The 23,538-nt window shown below is 34.1% G+C and overlaps 2 protein-coding genes across 2 annotated transcripts; one reads left to right on the top strand and one right to left on the bottom strand.

Annotated features, from left to right (window-relative positions):
- The first annotated feature begins 18,127 nt into the window (after positions 1-18,127).
- LOC120074141 (mitogen-activated protein kinase kinase kinase 18-like) lies at positions 18,128-20,157 on the top strand. Its single transcript, XM_039027157.1, has one exon. It carries the CDS (start codon positions 18,628-18,630, stop codon positions 20,140-20,142), a length of 1,515 nt encoding a protein of 504 aa, XP_038883085.1. The 5' UTR covers positions 18,128-18,627; the 3' UTR covers positions 20,143-20,157.
- Positions 20,158-20,657: 500 nt separating this feature from the next.
- On the bottom strand, positions 20,658-22,615 carry LOC120074142. The gene is made up of 2 exons (XM_039027158.1): positions 22,052-22,615; positions 20,658-21,375 (listed from the first exon to the last, which is right to left on the bottom strand). Exons 1-2 carry the CDS (start codon positions 22,332-22,334, stop codon positions 20,993-20,995), a joined length of 666 nt encoding a protein of 221 aa, XP_038883086.1. The 5' UTR covers positions 22,335-22,615; the 3' UTR covers positions 20,658-20,992.
- Between the last annotated feature and the right edge of the window lie 923 nt (positions 22,616-23,538).

The raw sequence follows: 23,538 nt of genomic DNA, 5'->3' as shown, positions 1-23,538 counted from the left end.
TATCTTCCCTTTTAAGATATTGAGTTGAGACTTATGGTTGGTAATAAAAATTTGTTATTGAATTTTTTCAATCAAATATAATGAAGAGATTTTGTGCATGTGCCATAAAATTTTTTAACGTACTAAATAAACTCTTTTTTTTTTTTTTTTTTTGAAAACAAGAAGGAAATCCACTTTACAAAATATATAAAAGATAAGTTTTTTTCTTTTTTTTTTTCCAAAAAGGAAGATATAAATTTGAAATTAGAGTTAAAAATAGTGTAATTTTTACTTTAAAAATTATAAATGAAGTATATATTTTGTCATTTAAATATACTACAATATTGAAACTTGGATGAAAAGAATTTAATGATAAGATTTTTTTTCATTTTGATTTTTTTTTTTTTTTTTTTTTTTTTTTGTTTTTGCAAATTTTAACGAATAAAATCCAAAAAAATATAATTAATCAAAATAATAATAATATTGTTCGACAGGATTTTCAAAGAAATTTGATTAGTTGAATTTAAACTTTGTATTTGTATTAATTTGTAGTACAGTAGGTGTAATCTCTAATATATGTTGTTTTGATTCTTTCTCTCAAACGTTACAAAATGTTTAAATATTTCAAATTTTCTTGGAGCTTCAACTTCGAATTCTTCAGAAACATGAAGTCTTAGTCTCTTAAGTCTTCAATCCACAGAAGATCTTTAGAGCTTGGGAGTTTCAGTGTTGAGTTGTTAATAACTTGAGAGCCTCCATTTTCAGTTCTTCAGTCTCAGAGATTAAGAGCTTTGGTTTTCAGTCCAGTCTCCAGTTCTTCAGAATATGAGAGTTTTAGTCTTTAAAGCTTGAGGATTTGAGAGCTTTAGTTTTCAAAACTTGAGAACTTAGGAGTTTCAATCTTCAAAGCTTGAGAATTTGAAGAGCATCATTCTTAAGTTCTTTAGAATATGAAAGTTTCATCTTCAAATCTTCAGAACTTTGGTCTTCAGATCTTAAGAGATTCGATCTTCAATTCTTTAGAACTCAATCTTCAGAGCATCCCTTCAGAATGAAGGGCAAAGCTCCTTTTTATAGAGTTTCTATAGGGGTGCGAATAGTCGAGCATTGATTGGGCTCGGATGGGGTACGACACACGTGAGTGGTTTTATTTTGAATATTTTGATAGGTAAAATATATACATATGATAGTATGCTATAATTTGTAAAATGTATTGGCATGATCTGTTTTACTTGCCTATTATTTCAAAAATGCTTTGAATTATGATTTCTAAATTATCATTGATTTTATATAAATTGGATTTATGAAGATGTGGTTTGGAATCTGATTTTATTTTACCATGATTTGTTTGGTTTTATAAGAAAACCTGAGATGGTGGATTTAATGAGTAACATGAATTTAATATGAACTACACTTTGGAAATGATTTTTGAATGGTTTATGAAAGTGATTTCAAACTATTAATTCTTGTACCTGAGAGGTCATTTTTTTAGACTACTTGAATTTGTTTTAGTAGCACCGCTCAGACGATCAAGGGGCTACTAAGGTCGAATGTGTCCAGAGTATACCAGGAAGTCCAAAGGAACCTGAGTCCATAGTGCCACTCAGGCGATCAGGAGGCTACCGTGGTCAAATATGGTCAGAGTATATCGAGAAATCCATAGGAACCAACCTGTAGCACCATTGAGGTGATCTGGGGGTTATTGGGGTCGATTGAGACCAAAATATACTGAAAAGTCTAGAAGAACCTGGGTTTGTAGTGTATATCTATATTTAGCCTTGAGGCTTTGTGTGAACCTCGGGGGATATTCGATGTGTGGTGTGTTTAAGACAATTATATGTCTTTATCCAGAGTAACCCGCCGTTGTAAACAAGTATTTAGGTATAGAGTTGGTTGGGTTTCTTATTAGTTCATGAATGCTTTTATGATGTGATTTTTATGAGATATGATCATGCCATTATTTTACTAGCAAGTGTTTAAGATGTTACTGAATCTTATATACTTTACCAATGTTTTATGAATAATTTTGATGAATTTCATTGATGTTTAAGAAAGAGAAAATTTATGTTTATATGAAATTACCACTCGTTCGGTTCTAGCACATACTTTAAATGTCTTATGTTCCCTTTCCTCCCCCCTCCTTCAGGTAGCGGTCAAGTTCCATATGTTTGCTGAGCCATCATACGCCACAAGTTTTGAGAGACATCTGTCACACTGAATGTACATGATTTGAGGAAGTCACCATAGTAGAGAGAGTTAGAGCTTGTGAGTTGCATACCATAGAACGTCTTATCATAAACAACTCTACTGTTAGTCTGTAAATATTTTATAATCAATTATTTGAATTTAAACTAGGTTATGTCCTTAAACTCTCTCTATGAGTGTAAATTTTCTCTGAGGTTGTAAGTATTTTGAGATTGTTATCTAAAGTTTTATAACGTGAATTTGTTTGGAAGTATAAGTTTGATCTTGAGTATAGGATATGTTAAGAGTTGGGACGTTAGATGTCATAGAGGGAAGTGATATTTAATGTCTTCACGTTTTGTTCTAGGTTAGAGGAGAAATCTAGAATGGGTTGTGAAAGTTTCTTTGGGCTTTGAGTGGCTTGAGCTTGGTTGGTCTATAGGCCTAGCTCTTAGGCCTAACAAATTAGATTTTAGGTTTGATTGACCTTTGGAACAAATAAGCCTATTTAGGCTAAATTTGAACTTGAGCGACAAAACTCAAATATTATATTTAATTCAATCAAATTAATAGATCAATCCAATGGTCAAAATGAAGACACCTGACATCATCGAGATTTATTTGGGACACATGTCAACCTTTAATTAACCCTTATGAAAATGATAATTTGTAATTTCGTCATTAAATTGAGAAATGACATGACAATTCGTGATTGATCAAAATTTCTCATTCAATAAATATAACTATCTGACTTATGCTTTTAATAATTCTATCTATGAATATAAACAAACTTGGATTCTTTGTGGAATGCCTTATATATTAGAGTAATTTACATGAATTTTTATTTCAAATTCTAAGAAAGTATGTTTCTTGTTGTTGTTTATGAGCAAATTTGAGTACGTCTAATGATTAGACACGTTATTTATGAGTTCTACCTTTTTTCAAGCAAGTGATTATTCCAATTGTCAACCTATTTAATTGTAAAAATTAAATCTCAAACTTACATAATTGTAAAATTAAATTCTTCTCCAAGACAAATTGTTAAAATGAATTGTCTGTCAAAATTTGTTAATTAAGTTAGTTATTGAGCATTTAATTTTGAAAAAAAGGTTTTCAACGAACTTTTTGAAATGTATTAAATTATAGTAAAAACTGATTTTATGAAAATGAAAAGGGTTTTCATTAAAAAAGAAATTATTATTATAATATGTTTGGGTGTGATTTTAAAAGGGTTAGAATCACTGTGATGATATGAAAATTAGATCTTAAAATTAAAATTAAGTATTGAATTAATTTTAATGATTATTGCATGATTTAAAAATTTTAACCATTTTAATATTATTCTCAAGCATATAATAAAAATTATCGTGGAAAAAAATTAATAAGCTTTTTATTTAAATAGTAAATAATAAATTATGACATGTTTTACCATTACTATATGTGGACAAAAAAGAAAAAAAGAAGTTTGTTGTTTTACATTTCTGATGCATAAGTTATTAATTCAAAATTTATTTTACAATTTCAAATGTAACACAATATATTCTTATAAAAATAAGATTAATTTTGTATAATTTTAAGGGAGTATTTGGAACAAAAACTTGGTTAATATAATCTTACCTTATTATAGTTGGGTTATAGTAGTTTATGTTTGGAGTGTAGACTATTCTAGTTTGGATTATAATAATATGTGTTTAAGATGCAAACTATTTTCGTTTGAGAATGAAACAGTAAATTTTGTAGGAAAGCATAAAAAAGTGTAAAATAATAAAAGTGATAATTTTAAAATAACGTTTAATCGATTATTATAGTCTCAGAATAATGATTGTGTGAAACATTTTGAATGGACGGTTCTCAAATAGCTCCAAACGGAAATATGTGGGATGAAGCCATTGCAAAACCCAACAACATAAAAAGGAATTTCTACTTTGGTGGGTCCTTTTGTTCTAAGGAATGGAGTGAAGTGACAGTTCCAGATGCTAATTTTTCTCAAAATTTGATCTTTTCCAACCTTAAAAAATTATGGTGTAATCAGCAAGATTCATTTGAATTTAGAGTTCCTTCGTTTGGTTTGGGATTCATTTGTTTTTTCCCTCATAAAATTCAAATATTTTGTTAGTTTAATCAAATTGCAATTCTATTTTTAGTTGTTTTGAATTAGTATATTTAGAGTTAGTGACTAATTTTGTGGAGTTAGATTAGTGGAGTTTGTTTCATATTATTTTCTTAATCTCTCATTTATCAACGCGAAGGTCAGATTGATAAAAAAAAACATAACATGAAGTCGAGAACTAGGTTGATTTAGGAGAATGTAAAAATGTTTGTTTTATGTAAACTTGTGCTCCAATAACAACCTTTACATCATGTAACTGGTAGCTGAAGAGTTCCCTTTATTAAATTAGCATATAAGAGGTTCTCTCTGCAATCTTTCATGATGAAGACTGGCAGCTTCTGTAGCTTATGCACTTTATTAACGAAAATTTCTTCTCCTTTGCAGGCTATAGTGGCATTGATTAATAGAGCCATTGGAGCAGTTACAGTTGCTCATTCAGAATGCAAGGCAATTGTTTCACAACATGGACAAGCTATTATGGATTTGCTTTTAGCCAAGGTAAACATACCCTTTACTTTATTGACAATGTAATCGTAATCTATCCTTAACAACTTGTTAAGGTGTTGTTTTTACATTCTAATGACAGACACAACCAGAGAAGATATGTTCCCAAATTGGGGTGTGTAACTTTGATGAAACTCATGGTGTCAGGTTAGTCTAGGAAAGCTTCAACAAAGAAAAGTCATTGTTTGATATATGCAATGTTATGTATTAGATCTAACATTTGCTATACAGTGAGGATAGTCAGTAGATATCAGTATAATCCAGGACAGGGTCACTGGACAGTTCGTCAAGAACATCCTCAAGTATCTTCGGAGAACGAGGGACTATATGCTTGTGTATGGTTCTAAGGATTTGATTCTTAAAGGATACACAAACTCTGATTTTTAGACTGATAAAGCTTCTCGAAAATCCACTTCAAGATCAGTATTCACTCTTGAGGGGTTGTAGTATGGCGAAGCATCAAGCAGGGGTGCATCGCATACTCCACCATGGAGGTCAAGTATGTAGCGGGTTATGAAGCTGCTAAAGAGGCCTTTGACTCAGGAAGTTCTTGACTGATCTGGAAGTTGTTCATGTCTAGTCCCATCACCTTTTATTGTGATAATAGTGGTGTTGTGGCGAATTTTCATGAGCCTTGGAGTCATAAGTGCATCAAACACATTGAGCGGAAATACCATCTCATCCGAGAGATTGTGCATCGAGGGGACGTGATTGTCATGAAGATAGCGTCAGAGCACAATGTTGCTGATCCATTTATCAAGGCCCTCACGACTACAGTATTTGAGGGTCACCTCCAGAGTATAGGTCTACGAGATAGACCACGGTTGGACTAGGGTAATATAGGTCTACGAGATAGACCACGGTTGGACTAGGGTAAGTGGGAGATCTTGTACTGGGCGTGTTGTACCCTAGTTTATTGTTTTGTGTACTTGTAATTTGATTATCTTGTACACCCCACTAGCTTTAGGACAAGTGGGAGATTGTTAGAGTTAATATCCTAAATCTCGTAGGGTCCTATAGTTTATAAACCTTGTATGAACAAACATTTCTATGATTAATAATATTTGATATTTTATTCACTTAGTTTATGAAATATATGATATGTTAGTTGCATTAACCACAAACCAATAAACTAACATCCAAGGTTATCGTTATAACTTAAACATGTATGTGAAGACATACAGGTAGATCATGTTTAAGTGATAAACTAAATGGTTTGTAGTATATAGATAAGACTGAGTACCTTGTCCTGGTGACACTACGAGTATGGCCCGCTTTGTAGATGTTACAAATGTTGTAAAGTGCTACAAATGATTTGATCCTTATCATTCATGTATTAGACATGCGAGCGGGGATATTCTATACAAAGGAGTTTGTATAAGATCGAACCATGAAATGTTTAGTCTCGTTATATAACATCGTTCATAATAGAGACTTTCATTTCACTAGGATGACCATAGGTAACATGACCTTAATCCTGAGTGAGTTGTTAACTCCTGCCTATAAGAGCGATTATTTGATTTGTATGGGTGAAAGTGGCCAAATTACGACTCAACAAGCCTACCATTTTGGGGATTTGTCTGATTGGGAAGCTAGGAAATTAGCTACACAAGATGAAATTCACTCCTTCCCCGAAGCAGGGGTAAGTAGATAAATTGCTCATTTAAGGGCTAATTTCGGGTCTTGAACAATGTGGTGCCACACTCTCTCCTGGCTTGAGAGGGGTTTAGTCATAGTGGAACTATGACCTATTGTTCATTAGAGGGATTAATGGTACTTAAAGAGTTAGATGTAACTACAGGGGCAAAACGGTAATTTGGCCTAGTTGTACTTACGAGCAATTTGTGAAGAGTCATTGTATTATTTATTGGTTATATCCAATGCACACAGAAATATATCGTGCAGCTGTCGGTCTTTAGTGAAGTGTCTGATAGTTAACATAAAGTGGATAAAGTAATTAAAGAGTTTAATTATTTATTCACGTACTGTTGGAGCTTTAAGCTACAGGTCCAAAAGGTCCCCTTGGTAGCTCAAAGGATTTAGTTGAGAATCAGTTTTTGGGTTAATTTGAAATGTTCAAATTAATAAGAGGGAATTTTATTATATATGATATAATTAAATTAATTAAATTATATATGATATAATTGACATAATGTATTTGATACATTATAGTTTAATTGGAGGAACAAATATTTGAATATGATTCAAATATATTTCCTATGAATAAGATTCATAGTTGTTAAATTTAATATAAATATGATTTATATTAAATGTCATAAAATAGGGAAAAAGAACTATAGTTTATATTGTATGTGGTGCAATATTAAAACTATAGGTTATAAATATAATATGATAAGTTGGTTATCATATTTATTTATATTATTAATTATTTGATAATTATCCCATTTTTCTCTCTAACCACCTTAGTGGGAAGTTAAGTGGTTTTATGACAAAATGGGATAAATAAAATATTATTTTATTATTCCAAATAAGCAAGTGACACATGATAAGCAAGTAATATACACGATTTGCTTGACAGTCTATGCGATAGACACTTAGACTAAACGATTGAAGTCTTTTCCATGCAATAGAAAGTTTCCTTCTCCATCGTCTTCCTCTTCCATATCTCACAAACTCTCTCCTAACCAAAATAGCCAAAGCCTACCACTCCTGGGTTCTCATCCCGAGAATACCAAGATAACTAAGTGGTAGTGTCCTCTCTTTTGGTTTGAGATCTTGTTGTTGTTTAGAGTGTTTGTGACTGTTCGTGGCATTCGTGACAGTACGAAAGATTTACTTGAAGAAGAGTTCTTCAAAGGTATAATCTCTTGAACATTGTTTCTTATTCAAAAGCATACTGTAATTTATGTTTTGACGCATAATTTGTTCTGTTTACTATAAATATTTATTTCAATCAAAATGAGATTTGGATGATCCGCTTCCGCTCAAAGGTTCTCTATAAAATGAGTTCCTTCAATATTATCTTCATATTCAGATTTATCACTAGTTTTACTGGTATTACTTTATCACTAGGACTTCTTAAACTTCTATGATCATGACCTTTCACAACATTATCATCCTCATTTAACACCTAAAATGTAATAAAATTCGACAAAACATTCAGAGCATCTTCCTCAGTACCAACAATATCTTGAACAGTTTTATCAACATTTGACTCAACATCAAACTCATTTGGACTAGATTTAATGATCTTATCCTTGGAATAATTAGGATTTAACGGAACCCTAGACTCTTCTACTCTATTTTCATAAATTAAGGGTTCATCTTTAGTCTCATTGTGCATGTTATCATCACTAACAACAACATTCCCAATTTGAGGAGTAACGAGAAGAGGACCATTACCTAAAGGATTCTGAGAGTCGACCATATAATGAGTTGTTTCAACTTCAATACCAGACCCTATAAGGTCCTCCATAGTAAGTCTCAAGAAGGTCTCCCCTCTCTTTTTCTTTCCTTTAGAATTGGCAGGATGAGTTGTTCTCTTCCACTTGATACCCGGAGAAGGTATAATGTCATCTCGATTAATTGCCTCAGAATTAAGGTTCTCATTTACAATGGAATTTGCAACATTTGTAGAGACATTTTCCTCTCCTGGATCAAATTTCTTCTTCCTCTTAGCCTTCTCTTTGTAGCGAACCATTTTGGGTTCAGAAGTGTGAGTTCCCCTCCTCGTCCTCAAAGTTTGAAGGACAATCACCAGAAGCACATCATGACCACAAGGGAAGTTGAAAAGATAGTGGGAATTTTTTAATTAAAAAATTTCTTTCCTACCAAAACTCAACCGACAAAAGTTATAATGAAAAGCCAAACTACAATTAATTTTAGTCTTATCTGGGTAAGTGCCGCAACATGTAGATAAATTTCACCACATGTACTGTCTCTCGAAACTGGGCCCAAAACTTCCCAAAGCCCACAAATAACACGTAATTAATAGCTACAAATCAATACAACAAAGACCCAAGGCTACTCGAAGTGTTTTGAATTGCTTCACATCTAAAGCCTTTGTAAAGATGTCAACTCTCTGATTATCAATTCGAACATGTCCTAAAACAATTTGCTTTCTTTCTATAAGTTCTCAAATAAAATGATGTCTGATGTCAATGTGTTTTGTTCTACTATGCCAAGTTGGATTCTTCATACTGTTTATGGCACTCATGTTGTCACAATACAATGTCATAACATCTTGCATGATATCATACTCCTTGAGCATTTGCTTCATCCAAAGCAATTTAGTACAATTGCTACCTACAACAACATATTCAACTTCGGTTATGGAGAAGGAGACGCAATTTTGTTTTTTGCTGAACCAAAACACCAAATTATTTCCTAAAAAGAAACATCCACCAAAGGTGCTTTTACGATCTTCTGAGCTTCCAACCCAATCTTGCATCACAGTATCCTATAAGAGAACTGTTAATGTCAAAGGAATATAAAAGGCCATAATCACAGGTACCACTTATGTAATTGATGATTCGCTTGGCACCCAGCAAGTGACTAGCTATTGGATTTGCTTGAAATCTTGTATACACTCCCAAAGAAAAAGATATATCAGATCTACTTCCTATGAGATATAACAAACTCCCTATGATGCTTTGGTACAGACTTCCATCCACAGAAGTGCCCTCAGAATCTTTGTGCAGTTTAGCATGAGTGGGGGCTAGAGTACTCTATGCCTTGACATTTTCAAGACCGAACTTCTTGATAAGAGACTTTGCATATTTGATTTGTGAAATAATAATATTGTTCTTCAGTTGTTTAATCTGAAATCTCAAAAAGTAAGTCTGTTCACCAACTATACTCATCTCAAATTCTGTCTGCATTTGTTTCACCAAGAGACTAGCCAATTTCTATAACATTCCTTTAAACACAATATCATCCATATAGACTTGAGTAACAACAATGCTTCCTTCTGAAGGAAATCAGACATGAGGATTTCCATGAGCAGCAGAATGATCGTTTCAAATTCCATTCGTATTTGAACATACACAATTACAGTCAAGAAACGAAAACTAATCGGTCATGTACAATGCGAAATTACAACATGCTTTACAATAAGATCAAGGGAAAGATTAAACATACCTTTAAAGACTCATCTTCAAACTCCCTCGATCAGGAACACTCGTTCAATCTCCAATACTACAACACACGAACGCCACGACCGAAACACAGCACGATCACAGCGAACTCGAACTCAATGAACTCCAAGATCACGAACCCAACGAGCGACCTTTAAATACCTCGACCTTGGTCGAGTTGAGTAAGACACCACCAAAATGGCTATATGGTATTCTCAGTGTGATAATCCAGAAGTGTGGGCTCTATGTGGACTTGGTTAGAGGAAGAGATTGAAGGAATAACAATCGTGTAAACGATTGAGTAAGTGGGAGATGACAAAGTTCTATCGTATAGACGAATGCCCAATCGTTTAGAAGATGACAAGCTATCGTATAACAAAAGCCCCGAGATCGTTTAGAAGACAATCAGCTGAGTGAACTATCGTGTAGTGTCACTCCACGATCGTTTAGTCTCTTTTCAGCTATCTTTTAGTGAATCTAATTTACTTGACAGAAATTCCGTGAGTGAGTTTCCGAGAATAACAACTCTCACAACAACCTTTAAAATTAGGAAAACATTTTTTCTTTTTATCTCATGGTTACCATGAAACCACCAATAACCTCCCACTTAATTGGTTATTAGAGAAAAAGATATAATTATCCAATAATTAATATTATTATAAATATATATGATAACCAACTTACCATAATATATTATAACCTATAGTTTTAATATTTCATCTCATGAAACATATAAATCATAATTTTTTTTTCTTTCTATTTCATGGTATTTAATGTAAATCTCATTTACATTAATCCTCCACTCGATGTATTTCATAATCACACCGATCATATCATATATAATCGAATCTCCTCTTGTCAATTTGAACATTTCAAATCAATACCAAGAACTGATTCTCAACTTGAATCCATTGAGCTACCAAGGGAACCTTATGGACATGTAGCTTGAAGCTCCAACGGTACGTGAATAACTGACTAAACTCTTTAGTCACGGGATCCACCATCCGTTAACTGCTAGACACTTCACTAAAGACTGACAGCTGCACTCTTCTTACTACATATATATTTTGTGTTCATATCAACCAATCAACAGCGCGATAACCCTTCACAGATCGCTTGTAAGTATAGCTGGGCCAATTTATTGTTATGCCCCTATAGTCATATCTAACTTCTTAAGTACCACTGATCTCTCTAATGAACATAAGTCATAGTTCTACTATATAAGTGTGGAGATACAGGAGATTAGAGAACCCTTTTTTCCTGGTGAACTGTGAGTGGTTCTCTTTTCTCTGTCTTTGTGAGTTGATATGCTTTTATGTATATATAAGTGTGTAGATATATACATGGTTTTGAAAACTGTGGCATGATCGGAAAATATGTTGTCTTCATTGATTTCATGTTATTTTGACTATCTTTCTGATATTATGTGGATGCATGTTTATGGTGAATTGAATTGGAATCTATAACTGTACCGGGATATTGTTAGCATATCTTGTGGACGTCTGGCTAGGATTCTTAACGTACTCGAGTATGTCTAGCGGGATATTGTCAACATGCGCACATTCGACGGGCTATATTGGGTATTGGGATTGTTTCCTTTAGAGTTGTGTTTAGGCGAATTATTGCATTTTTGGAGAACATATGATCATGTCAATATCATTTCGGTTACCCGACTAAGGTCATGTATACTATGTTTGGTTATTTGTGAAATTGTATTCTAAAAAATGATTTTCAAACAACAAATCTATTTTTATACTAAACTTGCCACTCATTGAGCTTTCCCAGCTCATATTTTCCAAATGTTTTATTTCCCCCTCCCCCAAGGTACACAAGAGTGGAGTTCTAGGATGCTGCTAAGGTCAAGGTTGTCAAACTATGGCCACGTTTCTAGGTTAAGGTCTGCTCTTTATGAGTTCCGTAGCCTAGAAGTAGAGTTATCTAAGTTGAGTCTGAAGTTGTGTAAATATTATAATGGTTTGATATAAAATAAATTAACTAGAGATTTGTTCTCATTTTATACTTGACTAAAGGGTTGTTTGTAATTTAGATCAAAGATAGGTAGTAGTTATCACAAAAGAGTTTGAGATGTGATTAGTGAGTGCAAGGTGATGGATAGCAGGTCTTACAAAAGGGTAATGTATGTTATCTTTATGCCCACTTTCGGGTAAAAGACGTAAGTTCGGGAAGGGGTGTGACAGTCTGATGAAATGCAATGACTCTTTGACATCTTCATCTTGATCACTGCAGTCATCAGATTCCTTATCAGACAGGGTCAGAACATAACTCTTGTTTTGCCTCTTCACATACATTAGGCATTCCGATCGATAGTGACCAAATCCTTCACACTCACGATATCAAAATTGTTTATCTTTGTTCATGTCGTTGTTGTTCAGTTTGTCAGATTCTCTTTTTGTTCGTTGTGTTCGCTGGACATTTAATCCAAAAATGCTTCCAGATTTGGCCATTCTTAGGGAGTAGAAACCAGATTTCCTTCCAAACTTCTTTAGCACTAGAGGGAACTGTTTTGAAAGTAAAGAGATAGTATCAGCAAGATTTTCTTTGGACTCCTCTTTTGGTTTAAATGAGTGTGTCTCAACCGAGAATTGTAAAGCCATTCCTTTGTTCCTCTTCTCAGGTTTGTCATTAAGGGACATTTCAAAAGCAAGTAGAGATCCAAATAGATCACCAACCTTCATTGTAGCAATATCTTGGGTTTTTTCTATTACAATGACTTTCATATCAAACCTCCTAGGTAACAATCTGAGAACTTTCCTGACCAGTTTGTCTTCAGAGATCTTTTTCTCTAAGGTAAAAGATTCATTTGCAATATCTAGTAATCTAACATTGAATTCTACGATAGTTTCCCCTTCTTGCATTTTCAGGGTTTCAAATTTTGAACCCAACATCTGCAATCTTGATGTTTTAATTTTGGATGTTCATTCGTGAGCAACATCAAGAATATTCCAGGCTTCTTTGACAGAGACATACGTATTGACTAACCCAGAGATATTTTTATCAACACCATTGAATATAGCATTCAAGGCTCGTGAATTTCCAAGGGCGGCTTCATCCTCCTCTTCATTCCACCCGACTTTAGACTTGAGTTTCAATTCACCATTCTCATTTGTCACTGTTGGGTTTTATGTCCTAAAACTCGTGGTTTGTAAACAATAAATTTATTTTGTTAATCAATATAGATGTTATTGAAGTTTTATTCAATAAAGTTGTTATTGAATGTATAATTGTGCATTTCGCTAGAGAAAGAATCTAAATCCAATAAACTAAGATCCATGGCTATTACATGAATACGAGAGTGGATCAAGTTTGAGTAGATAACCAAAATGGTCTATAGTATATGGATAAGGTTGGGTACCTTATTCTGGGAAAACTAACAGAGACGACCCACTTTGTAGATGTTACAATTGTTGTAAAGTCTACAAACGATGTGATCCTGATTTGTTCATGTGAAGGCATGCGAGCGGGGGCATCCTATGCAAAGAGTTTGTATAAGACCGGACCAAGAAATAAGTCACTTTTACTTTGTAACGCTGTTTACTATTTAAGATTGACTATTTCCAAGCGATGACCTAGGTAATTTAATCTTAATCCTGAGTTAACTATGAACTCCTGTTTATCTAGGATTGTCCTTAGATTTGTATGGATGAGGATTGGTTCAATAGTATCGGCTCAATAAGCCTCCCATTTCAGGGGTAAGACTGGGTAGATAGCTGGGGACATAAGGTGCAAGATGAAATTCACTCCTATTCGCTTTTAGAGATAGTAGAGAGGTTGTTCCCTTAAATACTGACTCCAGATCTTGAACAAGGGCTCCACCCTCTCATTGGCTCGAGAGGGACTCAGTTTGGTGATTAGATCACAAATCAATTGTTCGTTAAAGGATCAGTGGGACTTAAGAAACAAGATGTAAAATTGGGGGTAAAACAGCTTTTGACGTAACCGTTATTACGAACAACCTATGAAAGATTGACTTACTAATTATGGTTATATTGAGTGGACAGAAATATATCTATAGTGAGGGGAGTGCAACTATTGGGCTTTAGTGGAGTGACCCGATAGTTAACGAATGTTGGTTAATTAGGTTAAAGAGTCCGTTAATCTTGGATCGTTAGAGCTCATGATAGGTCCCCCTACTACCTCACAAACGGATTACACTTTAGAATAGCATGATGAGTGAATTTGAAACGTTCAAAAATGAATTAAGCGAATAAGTAATTATATACGCTATAATTACATGTTTAATTATCGAATTAAACGGAATTGGAGAATTGGATAATATTTAAATTTGATTTAAATATTAATCACATGAATATGAATTCATAATAGTGGAATTGGTGTTTTAATAATTTAATATTGGATATTAAATTATTTTAATTAATTAATTATTTAAATTAATTTTATTGTTTGAATTAATTTTAAATTTTTGAATTTTATGGAAATTCAAATACTAAATTCATTTTTTTTGTTTTAATTAGAATTTGGAAAAATTGAATTTCACTGAAAATGAATTTTGAATTCATTTTAAATAATGAAATTTGAAAAAAAAAAATGAAAATCATTTTAATTGGTAAATACCTTGAGTGGTTTTTTCCAACATAAAACACCTACAATTTCACTCAATCTCAAGGTTCTTGGTGTCATTAATTCATGCAATCTAATTTGCATGTCATTTTTTTTACAAAACTAGAGAGATTTGGCTGGAAAATTCATTCATGCAATTGGTTTTTGAGGAAAAAGAAAAAAGAAAAGGGTTTTCTTTTGTTCTTAAAAAAACACCAAGAACATCCTCTCCAATTCCCTTCAATCCATTCTCATTTTGGGTTCACTACCCAATCTAAGGTTAGTAGGGAAGATCAAGTGGTGGTCTATAAGCATTTGGAGTGAAGATTCAAGCTGAATCCGAAGATTGAAATGTTCTTCAAAGATATATCTTCAAAACCCTATTTTTATGTTTTGAACCTGCATGTTTCTTTACTAAAATTGAAGGAATTATAGTGCTTAAGGATTCTGTTTCCTTTTGCTAATTGCATGTTAACTCCAACAGTCGCCTGAGGATGTGACCGGCCAACAATGATGGATTTCCAGGACTTGTTTTGTGAGGATTTTAGAAAGGCTAACATCCTCGCTTTGCAGTAAGCATAGATAGTACCTCTAGTATAGGGGGATGTATAGAATATCCTCCTTCCTTTATTCTTTCCATTAGGGAGTGACAAGATCACAACACCAGAAATAATGGTGACCCGCTCTGATACCAAATGAAAATAAGAAAGAAGTTGTCTACTACATGATAACTATGTTACCTACAATGTTACAACATTCCATACAAGAGTTACTAGAGATTATAAAGCGATAAATGAAAATAGGAGATTGGTAATTCAATTTGGTGTAAATCACCTATGTCTGGGGAGTAGTATGCCCAGGAAAGATAACTTCACTAATATCAACGATAAGCAATTACAATGTAGTACATATCTATAATGATAACACAATTACAGTGACTCCTGAATATCTCTATCAATCAATCGATCACCTAAGCTCCCCCTAGGTGTGAGACCCCCTTTCACGATAACCTAGGCTCCTCCTTAAGTTGTAGTATCAATGAAGAATGTCTTAGACTTCCCCTAAGAAAGAGACTCCCTCTTTGCAAGACTCAAGCTCCCGTCAAGTCATAAGACTCCTTCTCACTTAAATCGTATCTTTCCTCCTAAGAACAAAGGTCCCCTTTGCTCGATTAGCTTAGGTCCCCCTAAGCTTGAGAATCCATTCTCAAATGAATTTCGTTACATAAGACGTGAGTAACTTGAAGTACGTCTCTAAGCAATTCAACTCTTTCATCTTCCTGCAATTACGACCAAGCACTTACTATAGTATAACACAATGTTTATCTTAGAAACAAAATAGCCATCCCGACTTGGAGGACTAAGAGTCCTTTAAAAATGCATAGCGGAAACACAACAAGCAATCCTAACTTCCATAGCAGACGCATATTGAATAAGGAAAAGATATCAGCAAAATAAGATAGCAAAGGAAACCATCGATAAGAAAAATATTTTGCAGAATCAACATTTGTGTAGAACACTCCTTTTTCATAAACCATCAAAGTAATGACATTTTTTATAACATCTAAAAACGTAAAAACAAATATTGTTAGTCTCATAAGTTCTAACACAAGTAATGTAAGTAATTAGTAGAAGTTTTAATAAAGATTGTGTTTTCTCTGTTTTCTCAATTCATTCTTCCCATTTTTCTTACCACTAAAGATCCTGATACTCTATAGTGAATACACTACAAAATTATTCTTCCTTGAAAGTTAAGTATCTCTTTTGAGGTAAACGATTTCATTTATGGACTCAAACCCAACATGGTATACATTTTTAAATGGAGATAAAATGACATTCCAAAAGTTTGAAATTACACTACTTTAATATCACATTGAATTTGCTCTAAAGATTACATTTGAGCATTCAATGAACTAGGAAGAGAAAAATATCCTCCTCAGAATACCATAGCAAGTAACATGAATGGGGAGAATTTCAGAAACCAGATAGGATTCACTGATTTTACAGAAAATCCCATGAAACATATGAAAAATTGGAATAGTTTCTAAGAGAAAATGGGAAAAGGAAGGGGGTGACGATGGTGGGAATGTGAAAACACCCACTTTAATGATTAGGTTAACTTGAAGGAAAAGCAGCGTCATCCTCCAGAATGCAGACGCAAGGCTTCTCATAGCCAATCAAATGGAACCTACAAAAGCAAATATACTAAAGAAGGCTACAATTTGTAACCTATGAGATAAAAGGTCGGTGGCCAGATATTATTTTCATGCTTCTGGTGGCTACCTTATAATAACCGTCGGATGTAGATTCAAGAATCTATTGGTGATTAAGATTTAAAACTGTCGGTAAAATTGTGACGACCTCTTAAAATAATTTTTTTATAATGACATGATTGAGATTTCGACACACTTCTATGTAAGGGTGGCAATAGAGATGATGATATTGAACAATTTTTCATTGGAGTGCGAGTCAGATTAGGTGTGAGCCGTCTTTTTGTCATCCTTTTGTGGGTAACTCTTATTTTGGTTAAAAATGAAAAGAATTAAGGGCAAGGAAAGGAACTGCGTGGTTTGGTTGGTTAGAGGATATAGATTTTTTAAACTTTAAAAAGCTTAAAGAAGGTGATACCTGACGCTGCTTCCACTCCATCATCTCCCTTTATTTTGTCTGTTTTTTCAACTTTGCCGGCAATTCAAGTAACCTTTAATTTCATCCTTAAAATCACCCTTTATTTTATTCACGTTTATTCTTGTTACCTAAGAAAATTCTGTTTTTCTATGTTTCCTATCAATATTTTTTAAATTAAAGGGAGGAATTTTCAAGGGTTCGATTATTTGTTTTCGTATTCTTACCTTTTTCCCTTTCATTTAAATTGTTTGTGGGTCCAATTCCCTTTTTTTTTTCTTAGGTATATAATATAATCTACTTATCCAAAAACAAAGCATCTATAACAACTTCTTACTTACTTAATTACCAAGATGTGAGCATTTATATATATATATATATATATATATATATATATATATAGTTGTGGTCCTCAAATTCTAATCTTTTAAGTTTAAATGTTTTAGGTTTATTTCTCGAGGAAATATCCCTTAAATTTAATCCTAATATAAAAGTATAAAACACTTTTAATAATCAAATAAAAAAAGAGACTCAAAGTGATTTTAATTAGTGGTAATTAGTATGCTCTCTCTTAAGGTCAAGAGTCGATTTATATCCTCACAATTGTTGTACTAATGTAAAGAGAAGAAAAAAAAAGTTAAGAAATTTAAAAGATAGAATCTAACTGAACCATTCCAGTTGAAGTGTTGACAACAAGAAAACTTAGTTATATATATATATATGTATATATTTTTTTTTGGGTAAAATGTTTAAAGAAGTTATTAAGTCTAAATAAAACTTAGAAAACCCAAATTAAATATAAGAGTAGGTTTCATGGACCAAAATTATATTATATTCCTAAAAAAAAAGGAAATAATAAAAATAAACAAAAAGCCAAGAGGATAAGGTGGGTAAGCATCATTGCGGTGGTAAGGTAAGCTCATCATAATCAATTATTAATGAGAAGGAATTTTAAATTTACAGTTATAATTGTTTTAATTATTCCTAAAGTAAGACTTCAAGAAAGTCAATCTTTAAATTAAGAATTTAATTTACAACGAAATTACACCTATCCTCCATAAAAGAAGGGGGGGGGGGGGAAGCTTTGGAAGAATAGGCTTTCCTCCAATAGATTATTTTACAAATTACAACCAATTATATGCTTAACCCACGATAATCAACGTGATTAAATCACGTGATGGAAGCATGTGATGGCATGTGGATAATAGAATTATCGTAAGGGTCTTTAATTACATTAACCAAATTACCTTAATCACCGCCGCCCAAAAGTTGCCATTATCCTTCTCCTTTGCCAGTGCTGCAATTTGCTTTGATCAAAAGAAGAAGACGGCCGCCGCCCATTGGCTACAATGTAAAGGACAAACTCACTAAAAGGTTAAGCAAAAGAGAACCGGATAACTTGTTCTCATCAATTTTCAAATAACCCCTTCCAATTTGCCAACTCAATTTTACTCATCAAACAAACCATTTTTAAAATCATTTCGATCTACACTATAAAAACCTCCCCTTTTTTTCCTCATCTGATCCATCCACACCCACCTCTGTTTTCCCAATGGAGTGGATGAGAGGCCGGACCATCGGCCGTGGCTCCTCCGCTGCGGTCTCCGTCGCTACCGATCTTCGGTCTGGTCAAAGGCTGGCGGTTAAGTCAGTTGAGTTCACTCACCTGGATTTTCTCAAGAGGGAACAGAGGATTCTTTCTCAATTGAATTGTTCAAATGTTATAGGTTATAAGGGATTTGATGTTACGTTGGAAGATGGGAATTTGATGTGTAATCTTTTGATGGAGTTTGCGTCTGGTGGGTCGATTTTGGATGCGATGGAGGAGGCGGGTGGCCGATTAGATGAAGCGACGGCCCAATTGTATACTCGAGAGATTTTAAGTGGGCTCGAGTATGTTCATTCTAATGGTGTGGTACATTGTGATATTAAGTGTTGTAATATTTTGGTTGGTGAAGATGGGATCAAGATTGCGGATTTTGGTTGCGCACGGCGGGTGGAGGAGGTTTCCGGTGGAAATTGGGCTGGAACGCCGATATTCATGGCGCCGGAGGTGGCGCGTGGGAAAAAACAGGGGTTTGCAGCTGATGTTTGGGGAGTGGGCTGTGCAGTGATTCAGATGGTGACAGGCCGACCTCCATGGGCGAATGTGTCGGATCCGGTGGCCGCCATTTATAGAATTGGGGCCGGAGATGAATTGCCGGAGATTCCAAGGTTCATGTCAGAACAGGGCAAGGACTTTTTGCGGCGGTGTTTGATCAGAGACCCAGAAAAACGGTGGTCAGTGAATGAGCTTTTGAAACACCCTTTTGTTTACGAGCAGAAATCTCATCCTAAACAGAATTCAAGAACACCAAGGAGTATTTTGGAACAAGGATTATGGGACACGATGAACGATTCGGAAACGATTCGAAGTCCGGTTCAAAGTCCGATCAGACGAAAAATTCACAGAACACCATCGCAGAGGATAAGTATTTTGGAACAAGGATTATGGGACACGATGAACGATTCGGAAACGGTTCAAAGTCCAATCAGACCAAAAATTCACAGAACACCATTGCAGAGGATACAGCAACTGAGCGAAATTTCCACAATTCAGTCTTCTGGAACACCCAATTGGGAGTGCGATGAAGATTGGGTGACAGTGAGAAGCATTGGCTTGGAAGAGGAAGACAGAGAAGAAAACAATTTCGTTTCTGTATTGGAAATGCCCTGTTCCTCTCAATCCATCGAAAGGGCAATTAACAATGGAGCTGTTGATCAGGATTATATTAATGTTAGTGATAGTAAAATTAGTGATTATTGTAGCAGAAAAATCAGTAAGGTTAAGAACAGAGACTTGCCTGCTATGTCCTCTGTTTGCAACCAAATTGTATCATTGAAGACTACTCTTTCTAATAATCATAAATTATGCATTATCATTTCTTTGTTTCTTGTCTTTCCACCCAGGGGTTCATTAGATCTTACATTTTTAAGATATAATGAAGATATTTTGATTTATCACGAAAATATGAACTTATGGATCGATCTCTGTTTACTTGAGTTGAGTATCTTGTTTGAAGACTGAAGCTTGCCTTAGAAAATTAACGATAAGATGTGAAGTTTATAATTAATTTGGTGAAGAAAATTTAGTGGTGCATGATAAGCTTATGGTTGAGAAATTAAAGCGTGATGCCATTAATGATGGTTGCCTATGCCTAGCTTGAATTTTGTAGCTGATTGAAGTATAGATCTTACCAACTGGAAAAGAATAATTCAGAAGTTGTTTTGAAAATGTAACTTAGCAGCAAAGCCAAGCCGACAATAATGTTAGTGAACACTGTTAAAGTAGTCAAAGCCGACAATAATGCTCAGGCTCAGCACAATTCGTCCATATCCTCGATCTGAGGGCTTTCCTTTGGTTTCTCCTGCTTTTCTCTGGCTCCATAACTTATAGTAAAGGCTTTCCATTAAAATGATTCTGTTTTGAATTGATCATACGAGTATGTAGTATAGTTAATCTTTATGTTTAAGTTTCTAATCTATTGCTGGGTTCGAATAAACTGATATTTCCTAAGAATGAGTTTTGCAGAGGCCAAATTCTTCATGGTTAAACCCCAAAATATTTAAGTAAAGAAGAAACAAGTAGCTACAGAAGAATGACAGAAGCGAAAGTGTTCTCTATTACAAACCTGAATTTATCACAATTTTTTTTTTTTCAGTAGAATCCATTCTTGTTTCACTGCTTTACCTTCCTACTTTAATCAGACACAAAGAAGCAAAAACCTTATCTTCTCTTGTCATTGTGCATATATAAGAAGTAAACAGCCATCAGCAACCCATCATGGGATACCCAGATCTTAAATAATAGAGGCGAAATCGAAGCGCAAAACTTGCAGAAGTGAGATTCGCTAAGCTACTATGCTATATGGGGTTCCTTAAGAATTCTTCTTGCTTCCTGATCGAGACAATCTGTGATCCACGGATTGTAATTGGCCCCGAAGGTTCTGGTTTTCCTCAAGTAAACGGTCATACTCAAGAAGTAGTCCTTCAGATTGCTTCCTTAAAGCAACTACATTTGCTTCCGAAGTTGTTACATCTTTTGTTTTCGAATCAAGTTCCAATTCCAACTGTTTGAGTTTTGTCTGCAGGGTGTTCCTCTCTTCTTCCAATGCTTTGATCTCCTCCGACTTGCTAACTTTCCCGTCCTCCATCGCCCGACTCTGCTTTTTGATAGCTTCCATCCCTTTTCTCCGTAGACGCAACTCTCTCATATAATGATGTAATCTATCAATCATAAGTGCCAGGAATAGAGAGCCCCCTGCAAGCAAATAGTCCACATAGTTCAGTAACCTTTAAATTCAACATTGTTGTGATTGTAGCAAGATCATTCAGCATTCAAAACCAATAGGTTCTTGAAAGAAATAATAAGCTTATTAAACCATGAAGAGAGCCATCTACTATCTATGTACCAAGTGGGGTTACTATGAAACTTGAAAGGAACATGTTAACTAATAAACTGAAAGAAAGATGTGAAATCCTTTTGTAAAAGTACGTTCAAATTAATGCATTTTAGAGTCTTCACACCATTAGATAGACTGTATTCAAATTACACCTTCATAAACTTTCCCAACAAAAATGAGAGGAAAGTATAGCCAAAGCAGATCGATTAAAGAAACACATACTTTAATAAGCTAATGTCATTAATGAAACAGTGACCAAGATTAAATTGATGAGCTCGAAATACCACAACACCAAATGAGAAACAGGAGAAGACGTACTTCTAATCTCAAACTAAATACGCAATTCAAATCCGCTTTCAGAATCAAATCAAATCAAATCAAGCGCATTCAATTTCAATCCAATTCCTCGACCATTCTCAAACAAATCATTTCTAGAATTAATCCACATTAAAATCAACCAATCGAGGGAAACGAGCCATATGGGTCGAAAAGTTTTAATCCAAAAACGCAAGAAAATGAAAAGTTTGGGTTTACCCATGAGCGTGGCCTCGAGAAGATGCTTGACCATGAGAACCTGATCGGTAGGGTTGATGGCACCATCATCGACCCAACGCTTCTGGATCGTGACCATACTGTAAACACTGGAAAGCAGAACAATAAGAACAGTTCCGGAGACGGTCTTGACCATAATAGGACCGCGGCCGCGCTTCAACCGATCGACGGCCAAGATCACAAGCTTCCTCAAAGGGGTTTTGAAGGAGAAGAGCAAAATCAGAACCATCTCCGATACAATCACCGTGAACAATAGCTGAATCATTTGGAGAAATGAAGATGGGATTCAGGATTTGCAGATTTTGGATCTTGGGGTAGAATTTATGAGAAGGAAGGTGTGAAAAATGATGGAGGAAGAAAAGGGGTATGGCCAAATATCATGAGATGGGTTGTGTTATGGAAGCAATGAAAGGAAGGTGGGCGTAATCAGTGAGCAGAGGAACGAACCTCACGAGAGCTGAAGCATTAAATTATGGAGAAAAGGAGAAGGAAAGAGGAGAGTTTGAGAGAGGTAAAGAGAAATGTCGTGGCCTTCCACGTTCTATAATCCAAATTCTATTTATTATTATTTTGGTTTACATTTTATTTTTTTCCTTTTATTATTATTATTTTTTTTTTAATTTTGGTTTTTGAATTTCAACATATCTATTTTACCTAATTACCTCAAAACTTTCCGACAATTTTAGTCTGTTTTATTATAACTAATCGACGGATGTTCATATTAGCAATAATTCAACCCTCTTTTATGTTCCCAACAGTTTTAGTAAATTTTACAGATGAAGATGTACAAATATATATTTTTTAATGCTACCCATTAAAAATTTCCTTAAAATTATATGTGGTTAAAACTTTTATCTTGACGAATACGTTTCTTTAGATAAAAATGAGTGAAAAAAAAGTAACTTTTTTATCTCTAAACTTATCAAGTTATATGAGTTTTTGCCATGAACTTTCAATTTCAGAGTTGCATTTCAAACTTATTTAGGTATTGCAATAACCTTAAACTTGAACATGTATTACAATTTTTATCATAGGATAAGTTTTTGTTTGAAAATTCGTTAAAAGCATACATTTTTATTGAATTATAAAAACATACATATGGTACAAAATTGTTAAGATTTAAAGGGAAAATGGAACTGTAAAAAGTTTGTAAGTTTTGAAAAATTTATTCAATAGGTGCAAACATGATTTTTATTCAAAACAATGACTTATCATTGCTACCATACATAATATAACTCAGGCCATGTCTATACCAATTGAAAAGTAATTCATCAATAGTAATGTAAAAATTGGTTCCAGTTGATTACTTTTGTTGTTGTTTACCTACTTTTCGTAATCGTAATGAGATGTGAGACCGACCTTAAAAATTTTAATCAAAATGTGTAATCTAATAGAGGAATGAAGAGTGCTCACTCTGATTATGGTTGAGAATTACGTGGGATCAATTACCTTTACTACCATTATCATTA

The sequence above is a fragment of the Benincasa hispida genome, chromosome 3, assembly GCF_009727055.1.
Source record: "Benincasa hispida cultivar B227 chromosome 3, ASM972705v1, whole genome shotgun sequence".
In the NCBI taxonomy this organism is placed as follows: Eukaryota; Viridiplantae; Streptophyta; class Magnoliopsida; order Cucurbitales; family Cucurbitaceae; genus Benincasa; species Benincasa hispida.
Note: the sequence above shows the minus strand (reverse complement) of the source record. Positions and strands in the feature narration are given on the sequence as shown.

Bases quoted from the DNA above. Each gene is read 5' to 3' on its own strand.
- LOC120074141 (XM_039027157.1), top strand. From the start codon at position 18,628: ATGGAGTGGATGAGAGGCCGGACCATCGGCCGTGGCTCCTCCGCTGCG.
- LOC120074142 (XM_039027158.1), bottom strand. From the start codon at position 22,334: ATGATTCAGCTATTGTTCACGGTGATTGTATCGGAGATGGTTCTGATT. The intron at 21,376-22,051 runs GTAAACCCAAAC...ATTTGCTTGCAG, and splicing joins TCTCGAGGCCACGCTCATGG to GGGGCTCTCTATTCCTGGCA.